At 36.5% G+C, this 10,183-nt stretch overlaps 1 protein-coding gene across 1 annotated transcript; it reads right to left on the reverse strand.

Annotated features, from left to right (window-relative positions):
* Nucleotides 1-237: 237 nt before the first annotated feature.
* Nucleotides 238-10,059, reverse strand: LOC140370450 (transmembrane protein 87A-like). The gene is made up of 20 exons (XM_072457604.1): nt 9,883-10,059; nt 9,087-9,144; nt 8,867-8,964; nt 7,169-7,285; nt 7,051-7,098; nt 6,936-6,977; nt 6,729-6,855; nt 6,577-6,638; nt 5,825-6,008; nt 5,632-5,731; nt 5,263-5,356; nt 4,810-4,883; nt 4,567-4,673; nt 3,107-3,165; nt 2,932-3,035; nt 2,776-2,852; nt 2,329-2,393; nt 2,202-2,254; nt 1,869-1,899; nt 238-1,769 (listed from the first exon to the last, which is right to left on the reverse strand). The coding sequence occupies exons 1-20, from the start codon at nt 10,003-10,005 to the stop codon at nt 1,728-1,730; spliced, it is 1,665 nt and encodes a 554-aa protein (XP_072313705.1). The 5' UTR covers nt 10,006-10,059; the 3' UTR covers nt 238-1,727.
* Nucleotides 10,060-10,183: the final 124 nt, after the last annotated feature.

The following is a 10,183-nucleotide window of genomic DNA, read 5'->3' on the forward strand; positions in this document are numbered from 1 at the left end:
GTGCTGGTTTGGACAACGAAAACTGTGCCCTCCAAAAGGACAATGAATACAATAAAAAATAGAAAATACACGAGTCACCAGATGTTTTTGATCATCAGGTTTTCTTGGGCATACAAACCGTTCATGGAATACAATGTACCAATCTTAACACTCTCTACATCACACATTGGGTTAGAACATCCCCTTAAGTATATGAATTAATCTCTGTTATACTTACAACACACAGACGCAACACTGCATTTCAATATAAATCTTTATTTGCTGAACATACGCAAGAAGCCATACACCATCAGCTTCACATTACAATGAAGACTTAAAATCCAGAGCATAGAATTTCTTAAAGTTAAAAAGTTAAATCAAAACCTCATTAAATCAAATATAAATAAAAAACAACATCCAACTAAAAATATTTACACATGTTCTGTAGTATTGCACAAAGAAAAGGTTTTGCCAAACACGGCAAGATCATTTTAAAGACCAGACTAATAATAGTCTTGATGAATTTTGTATTGTGTAATTGAGAATCTATTTTCAGGTGAGCATGGGGAACAGGAAAAAGGTGAAAATTAGCATAAATCGGTTTTTCACAAAGTGTCCTTTGGTGTAAGTATTGTATTCATTTGACTTAATAACTACAGTTTTGTGGAGCAATACAACCAAAAGTATGTCTAATATTGCAACAAATATGTATAGTTGTATAATCCTGTGTATACGTTGCACATTTAAAAACACTATGGTGTGTATATTTGTTACTATTGCATTTTTGGAACCTGTGTGTATTTGTTACCATTGCATTTTTGTTCAAAACAGGTCCAATATGACTACCTGTGATTAGATGCCTTTTGTAACAGAACATACTCCATGATAACGTTTGTTTTATTTTAATATCCCTTCCCCTCAATCATATAGAAAAAACATCAGTCCATTCAATGAGTTTAAGTAGCTCAAAATAACTACCCCTGTCATTCTGGGTCTTTTTGTGTTAAGTGTAATGTTGACTTGACAGTAGTAATAATTTTCCAACAGCCAGGAAATTTCAAGTTTTAGGCCATTGAAAACTACTGGAGCTGGAGCATCCTTCATCTGTATATATTATGCAAAACCACAGCAGGCCAATATTCTCACAGTAAATCATAATCATTAGAAGTCCCAGTTAAACACCACATTATCAACAGATATATTAGATCAATGTCTGAAACAAGTTGTAAACTGACCTTCTGAGGCTTTGTCTGGCAGTATACAAGATACACTTTATAGGACACATACAGTGATAATAATGCAACCTCAAAAATAGTTATTTTAGCTTAAAACATTAGTCAATTACCATTAAAACATTATTGAGTCAGTGTAAGAAAGAAAATAGAGGTTTTCAAAACTATTGGCTTTCACAGACAATTTCTGATTATGTTCGGTCTCTATTGAATCTGTCAAGCATCATCTGTTTTAATGCATAATTTCAGTGATGTATATTATAGTTTAAAACATAATGTGCCAAAAATTACACTTGGACAATAGTAGTCATTCATATCTGATTCAGTCTCCCTTTACCACTCTGGACGGTCAACAAACCAATCTAGTCTCTATGTTTAGCAGCCTTTGAGTTGTACTTATCTCCGTTTTTAAAATACCATAGTATACTTGAGTGAGTGGATGTTTGCTCTCATTTGGTAAGCAGATCTCTTCAGCCAGAGAAGTGGCCTCGTCTTCATTCATACTTCAAAATCATCTTATTCCATCTTGGAGCGCTCCATCTTGGTCTTGAGGATTTCCTAAAAAAGTTTGAATATAGAATAGATGAAATTAAGACAGGTAATGTGTGCAAAACTAAATATGTTCTATGAAGGTACTTTGTGTTAAATGGCTCTTACCTCTTCCTCGTCTAGTATTACAGGGAGAGCTCTGTGAAAAGAAAAGTCAAAGGCAGATTACTACACATGGTTTTTAGTATGTGTGGCAACTTTTGCAAGTTATATGTTGTAGGGAATTTCTTCATCCCATGAACAGCATTTATATTCTTAAGTCATTATGTAAATAATAATTAAGCCATTGCAGAAATATCAATTTCAATACATAGACATAGTTTTATTTCAGCTGTGAAATTGAAAGAGAACAACATTCAGGAAGATATTTCAGAGACAATTTATGATGTAGGATTTCTGTAAATAAAGTCATATTAATATGTAGTTTTCAGTAGAACTTACACATCTGCAACAGTTGTGGGAATGTTTTCCTCCACCCATTTAAGGTCTTCATCCTGTCGACAAACCATAAATGTTATAATCATCACATTTACAAAGACTGACTTGATCGGAGATGGGCAAAGCTGACCTCTTTACTCAGTAGTTTCTGGGAACCATTGGCATCGGGCTTAGACCCTCTCATCTTCATTCCCTCTGAAACGTAATCACACAAATCAGATCACACACAGCCCGTGTTCAATATCATTTTACCAGGATATAATGTGCCATGTGAAATGTAAAATGTGTAATTAATGTGTCATGGAGCATCTGTTATCCTTTTGTAACCATGTAGGAAATGTTGTCCTTGGCAGCACTGGTTTAGACAGCATCGGATAAGGTTATCTCAGGGTACAATCAACCTGGAGCAAGATCATTTGAGGCAACAGAATAAGAATAAAAATACATTGTACACTCTTTTTTTCGACCTTCATATTTCCACCTTCACAAAAAATAGCAATGCTGGTTAATATGAAACATTACATGACCATGTGAATGTTCCCACCCACCAAAAGCAACTGCATAACTAATGTCTCACCAAAAGCTTCATTTAGCATAGGCTCCTTGGCTTCTTCCTCTTCATCCTCTTCATCAATTAGAGGTGAATGAGAGAACCTACAGCCAGGTCATTTATAAAGTTAATGATTTGTTAACACTATATCACCTAAATACAAAGACAGAAAATGAGTCTGACCTCTGACTGTTTGCAGAGGGACGCAGCAGCACCATGATAACCAGCAAAATAGTGGAGAAGAGAAGACGCCAGAAAGCATCATCTACCCACAAGTCCCTCCAGCCCTGAGGATACAAACAACATGATACGTCTATGAAGAACGTAAACAGAAGCGGAACAAGGAAGGGGAACTGACCGTCTGGCAGTCAACCATCTTGAACACTTTGGTGGTCCAGATGATGAAAATAATGGAGGCTGTGGGCCCAAAAGGAAACATGTGTTATTGTTTTGTCTGAACACAATACTGAATGTGAATAAACAATGTGGTATTGTCTAGTGCAGAGCCCGTATTTACGACGCAGATATTTTGACAACGCAGAGTACCCAAATTGGGCAAACTCTGAGTTGTTTCCGTTTCAAAGAGGGTTTATATAAGCCAGACTCAAAGAGTAACTCCAGCCCGTTTCACAAAGAAGGATCGGTGTAACTCTGAGACTGCCGCTGCGGTAACAGTGTCTCTGAGATAAACCTGGTCTGGAGCAGGTTTTACTCCTCTAGCTCTGAATTTAACCAGTGTCTGCTCCTGAAGGAGACTTATGATTGGACAGTTCAATTCCTCATTCACAAATGGACCAGTGCACTTACCAAGGCCTGAAAAGAGTTTAATGATTTTACTTGTATTCATTTATCTTACGCATAATTTTATGCATTCAGATTTGCTGGGCAATGCAGACATTAGATTAATGGAACATACTTATTTCAATTTTACTAATGGACACATTAATGAGCTACACAGCACTCAACTAAAGTTTTAAATGTTTAAATACCGGTAATTGTTTAATGCTTTTATGTAAATAGGCTACAATAAATATTTGTGTCTTCACACAACATTTTTATAAACGTATTTAATAGAGCTGGGTTGAAAAAAATCGATTTTCCGATTTTTAATCAATTTGCATATTAATGACCGATTATCGATTCGTACGTCCAAAGATCGATGTAAAAAAAAAAAAAAAAAAATTAAATTAAATTATTTTCTACATTTCCCTCAGTGAACTTCAATAATTCAGGACTCCTGGATTATCTTTCTTGAAGGTAGATTGACCCTTAACCTTTTCATCAGTCTACCAGCCATCAGTAACTACCAATACTTGTAAGATTTGCTGTTTAATATTGATATAATACTAGTTTTAATATGTTGCTTCTCTACACAGTTATGAAGTGAAGGAAACGGTTCAAATACATTTTTCATTTTTAATAACATTAACCCCCGGATCGAATCGAAATCGGATAAAATCGGAAATCAGATCGAAATCGGATCGAATCGGATGGAATCTGAGAAAATCGGGGAAAAAAACGATTTTGAAACGTAAAAATCAGAATCAAATCGATTCTTGAAATTTGAATCGAAACCCAGCTCTAGTATTTAATATGTATTCTCAACACTTGGAGAACATAGTCCAGGGTGACATGACTTCCTGTCCCTCTAAAATTGCCTCCTCCACTGGTTTACTGTTGCCATTCAGAGTTTATTTATGAAGCTTTAACATGTTTGAGCCAATGAAGTGCTTATACTGGAGAGAAATACTTTTATGTATTTTCTATGTAGTGTTTTAGTTTTCATTGATTAGTTTGAAAAAGCTCTTTGATACTCACCCAGCACAGAAAAGATGAGGGTGTTTGTAAAATGCTGGTACAATGACAGCTTTACCACATTCCTGCGAAGCTTGAGGAGCCGAGTGGTTTGAGACAAGCTGATGAAAATGTACTTGCAGATTAAAGAAAATAACAATTTCATAAACAAAACATGCAGTTGTTTGTACTCAGTTTTAAACTTAAAAACAGGTTTAGGGGTTTATAAGCCATTGAGACGTCGTCTCCTTTTGCAAAGTAAAGGATATCCACCACATGACACAGGAGTCGATGAGGGAGAGGCTAAGATTAGCGACCAGGGCAACAGTCCCATAGAAACTCTAGAAAAATACAAACAAAACATAAACAACAAATGCCATGAAAGCAGAAGATAAGGTCTAGGGCACTGCTAATGAGCTACAGGCTGACAAAACCACATCTGCAAACGTCTCTTGGACTGTTTTTCAGTGCGGTCACAGAAAGCAACCTTCAGATGACAGCTGCCAGATTAGGTTATGGTCACTTCATGCTCATCATAGATTGAATTTCTGTTTACCCCGACTCTTCCTCTGCTCAAATGTAGCCACATGAACTCAAACAAAACGCTTGAAAACAACCCTAACCACAACAGTGTGATTCTGCAGTCTCACACCCCCGTCTTGATACTGAAGCAAAGGATTTACTTTGTTTCATAAAATTCACAATTTAAAAGTGACTCACCCCTGTGACTCTGAGCACGCCCTCAACAGAAGAGAAGAGCAGGTACAGAAGGCCCACAGCCGCTAGACGATGTACAGTGGTGCCCAACCTTGGCCTGAAATCAAAGGGATAACTTGTACTTTGTCACGTATTTTGTAAAGTGCTAAGTTTCTCACAACTGTGGCTTTGAATAGCATTTACACTTCTACAGCATAGTAAAAAAGGGTTTAGACATAATGCATATCGCCAAATGACTATGAGCTCACGATGGAAACATGTACATTTGATTTTTGATGATTGACAGATGTTTATGTGGTTAACTTTATCTTGTACATTCCCACAATTTAAATATAGGAAGGCAAAGACTGCAAAATGGTTTCAAATACTTACTTGACAATTCCATAGCCGAGGCTGACGATGAGAACCAGAATCCGAGCGAGTGATCTTTTCAAAGCGGAGAGCAGCTCAGCAAAAATCACCGCACCTTGGACTGGAAAGACGAAAGATAAAACAGACAAGACGGACATTATTTGATATTGAACAAGGATTTTGCAAACATTTTCAAAACCCAACCAAGCCTCACCGTAGTCTCCTTTGTATCGGATGCTCTGGTACTCAGAGTAGAACACAGCCTTCTCCAACATGCCCAAGATGATGACGGCCCCGATCCAGAACTGTATCCGGAGCAGGTCCCTCCAGTAACAGGCGCACCACACAAGCCACAGCGCCCCGAACAGCACGTACACAATGCACATCGCCATGAAGAACTGCAGCGAGAAGGACAATTCAGGTTATTACTGCAATAGCTCAGTGGTTCCACTCAAATCATTTCAGGTAGATCATTTGGTGGGGGATTATTAAACATGTAGGCGATAGTCTTTAACAAGGTCCAGCACCTTTGAAATGCAGTGTTTATTTTGTTGTTCTCATCATTTCGCATGGTAAAATAAATACAAATAAATCAAGGCCTGTGTCCTCAAATTAAAATAACTATTGTACAATGTGCTACTGAATTTATTTTTTGGGTTGTGAATGCAACGATTGTTATTATTATGGAGGTCATGACTGAAACCACTGGACTAGATAATACAGTCTTAGTACCTAAACACCCATAAGGCTTTTATCTTAATTTTGTTGTTTAATATATTGCACTATAGACACTAACTAACTAAACATTATGAAATGGACATTTAAGACCGCAATAATATTATAAACATATTTTTCTAATTACAACAAGCTGTAATGTAAATTCTAAATTGAGGGAAAGAAACTGTGTCACAAAAAGTCAAATGTTATTGGGAACAAATTGGAAAACCCACTGTTGCCTGAACGTACCATCATAAGAGGCCAGTCTGCTGGGGACGAATATTCATGGGAACCCATCATGTCCACTCTCACTGTTAAAGAAACAAACAAGCAAGTTTACTTTAAAAAATATTTAACAACACCTTATGTAATTTGGATGTTACTACATTTCATTTTCTCACTCTTAAAAGCAAAGGTTTGAGGTAATATTTCTACATCTTCATCGTATGAGCTTCGACTCATCGGCTGCACCTTCACAATGAACAGATAAGGGCTGTCCTCCCAAGCTTTGGCCACTGCACTTATGTCCTGTCAACAGTGCATACACTTAATTGAGCACAAATATACAACATAGAGTGAATTAATTTGTATATTAACAACAGACTTACGGGCTTGTCAGGGAAATTAAAACTCAGATTTGAAGCAGGACTCTATACACAAGAATATCTATCAAATCTACACGCTGTTTACCATTAAAAACAAAATAGATACGAAGTTACTTACATTTGGACTGGTAAGAGGCTGGTATGGGAAGAATTCTGAATAATACCCCTGGAAAAATGGAAAGTTTAATGCAGGAACACACAAATATGTAACATTCATTCATGTAGATGAGACAAACCTTTGGTAAGAAAAGGGAGGTGCAGTTCTCAAAGAACATGTAGCCCTGACTGTAGAAGCCGCTCCAGCCATCTTTTAACATGTGGTCCATCCCAAACATGTTCATGGCCTGCTGGTCCTGCAAAACCACAGAATACACAAACACATTTAATCCATTTGATCTAAAAGACAATGTCAAACAGAGGGTGGTCATCCAAATACAATGTTAAATTGCCTGTAGATTAAATATTCCTTAAAAGCCTGACTATTTTTTACTGTTATTCTTTACTGGAATCTTTGCCCATCTAGGTAAATAGGGATGTCACAACATAACATTTTAGTTTTCATGATTATTGACCCTATAACCAAACAATTTAGTTCCCAGTGTCTAAGTCTGGGACCTGTTTATGAAACAACATTTCCCAATGATAAAGTTATGTTAATATGACATAATATTGTGCGATTAAAAAAAAAAAAAATCATGTTCTTTAGTTCTTACTAGTGAAGGACCGATCAATACCAAATATTAATATATTGATACTGACAGATATCAAAAAGTATCGATATGTAAAATGTATCCTAAAAAAACATTTTTTTAATATTTTTTTTGTAATACATAGTTCATTATTTAGGTTTTCTGCACATATATTCATTATTCATATTAAGTCAAGCAGAGGCTGAAAGAAAATAATGATAGCCAACATAAAATTGTCATAGTCATTGGTTTTGTGTTCGATCGATATCGCGATATTTGCCATATTGAAACTTGGTATCGGATCCAATAAAAAAATCTGTGGTACCGCCCACCATTTAGTTCTTATGATAATATGGTAATCTGAATAATCATTCACGTTTATTAATTAACCAAATAATCTTGACATCACTAGAGGTAAAGAAACACACATTTTATTTTATTTTTAAACAAGAGAAAAGAGTTTTAAACAAATAATCTTTAGATTTCTGTGGATAAAGAAAAAGTCACTCATCTGAGCCAAGAAGATAGGAGCACATAATGATACACTTAAAACTGTATAAATGAGACTACAGGGCCATGTTGTGGAAACGACTTAAACAGGAAACAACATTTTGGTAGATGAGTGACAGTGCTGTGGCTTTAGTCTGATCCCAAAAATTGTCAGTGCTGATTACTGAGGACAGCTGTGAAATGAAGAGCAGATGTTCACATGGGCTCAATAAGTGAAGTTACTACATCCATATTCTTTACTAGACTTGCAAAATGAATTATGTCTTTCAAATCAATTACAAGGTCAATACTCATATAGTAACTCTTTCAGATTGACATATAAAGCAGGTAATTAGAGCCAGTCTAAAGCCAAAGCATGAGACATCAATTTGAAAATGTGTGTACATAGTAAGCCTATTTTTTTTATTATCCTACAGTAGATTTAATTTGCTTTTCTTTGCCCTTTTTGATTTTATATATGTTGTTTTATCAATGTTCATTGTTGCACCGAATCACCAAAGCAAGTTCCTATGTTTGTGAATTCTGTTCATTGGCAATGAAGCTTTTTCTGATTCTGATTTTGAATCTATCTAATCCATCTAATCTAGTTACAGATGTCAGAGTGACACCGATTTATGAGTTAGGGGCTCCTGGAGCAATATCAGCTTGTCACAAGCCACGGCAGCCGAAGCTAAAACCAGTTTAATGTGTGGAGATGATGACCAATGAACTAAAAAATTCCAGATCCAAACTCACAGGAGTGTTGAAGACCTCATTGTAGCAGACAGATGAGCGCAAATACCAGCTGATGTTGAAAGCCAAGCTCTTGTCACATGATGTTGTGTCGCCTCGGACTGGACAGATATAAACCAATCAGACAACATTTTTACACATACGGAATTCCTCCCCATGCAAACGATTTGCATAAATCATCTCTATTAAAAAATCATTACAGTGTGTATTTGAGGGCACTTACATTTCATGTAGATTGTGGTGTTGGCATACAGTGTCTTGCGAAACACTGCATCTTGGCCCTAAAACATAAATATTGTCAGTTCATGAAACTCTTACATTTCCAAGTATGAAATACATCTGTTGATACAGATACATTGTCTAGTTCAAAATATCCCGACAAAAATTTGACTTTTTTTTTTAACAAAACCTGGCAACAGAAATGCAAGTGTGTTATTCTTTTGTTTACCTACAAGGGAGCGGAGGGCCAGCAAACGGGCAGTCTCTCACTTCCTCAAATGTCTTATTCGTCACTATCATGCAGGGTACACGTGTGATTAACAATATTTAAATCATATTTTGCTGTTTTGACGCTAGTAATGTCAGTGTGCCACAGTTCTGATTCTGTATATATGACATAATTTAATAATACATTCCACCACACATCTTTTATGTTAAGAGCATAGCGCAGACACTCACTGAAACCTGCACAAATGCAAACTATAACAGAGCATATAACAGTATATACCGGTAGCTAACGGAGGAATATATTAAATACCAAAATAAATCTGTTAGCAAAGGTCCTGATAAATTTAAGTCACAACCCGGTATTTCTTGCCTGTATGTGGTGTGACGTATTAACAAGGTAACAAATATGTAGTTAATATTAATAACACTATTCGAATGACAAGAGCAACAACGTATTTGTAAGAAGCTAGACAGCTTTAGCAACACCGGCTAACAGCTGGTGGTGCACAAGATTGAACGAAATGGGGAGTTAAGAAAAAAAATCCAGGTAATAATAAATAAGTGACACTCACCATGCTGATGTCCACCGTCCAAACGGAGACTTCTGCGGCTGTGGAGAGCCGGAAAACTGCCACAAAAACCAGCAAACATAGCTGACACGTCCGCGCATTTGGCATCTTTCTGCATCCGTACATCAAATTCTGAGTTCGGCTTCTCAAGAACCGCGTCCACTTCCGGTTTGTGGAGCTGAACTGTGTGTTCAAGTCGCTAGAGGGCGCCAAATTATATCACAATAAAAGTCAGTGCAGATCAGAATCATGGTGCAGATGTCGATGTCTATCCATGGATGTCAACCATGGATCTATTAAATAT

The sequence above is a fragment of the Eucyclogobius newberryi genome, unplaced genomic scaffold (assembly GCF_026437365.1).
Source record: "Eucyclogobius newberryi isolate DKJ021-1_F unplaced genomic scaffold, fEucNew1.0.hap1 SCAF_21, whole genome shotgun sequence".
NCBI lineage: Eukaryota > Metazoa > Chordata > Actinopteri > Gobiiformes > Gobiidae > Eucyclogobius > Eucyclogobius newberryi.

Bases quoted from the DNA above. Each gene is read 5' to 3' on its own strand.
- LOC140370450 (XM_072457604.1), bottom strand. From the start codon at position 10,005: ATGTACGGATGCAGAAAGATGCCAAATGCGCGGACGTGTCAGCTATGT. The intron at 6,009-6,576 runs GTACGTTCAGGC...TTCTCGCTGCAG, and splicing joins CAGACTGGCCTCTTATGATG to TTCTTCATGGCGATGTGCAT. The intron at 1,770-1,868 runs GTAAGAGCCATT...AAACTTTTTTAG, and splicing joins TAATACTAGACGAGGAAGAG to GAAATCCTCAAGACCAAGAT.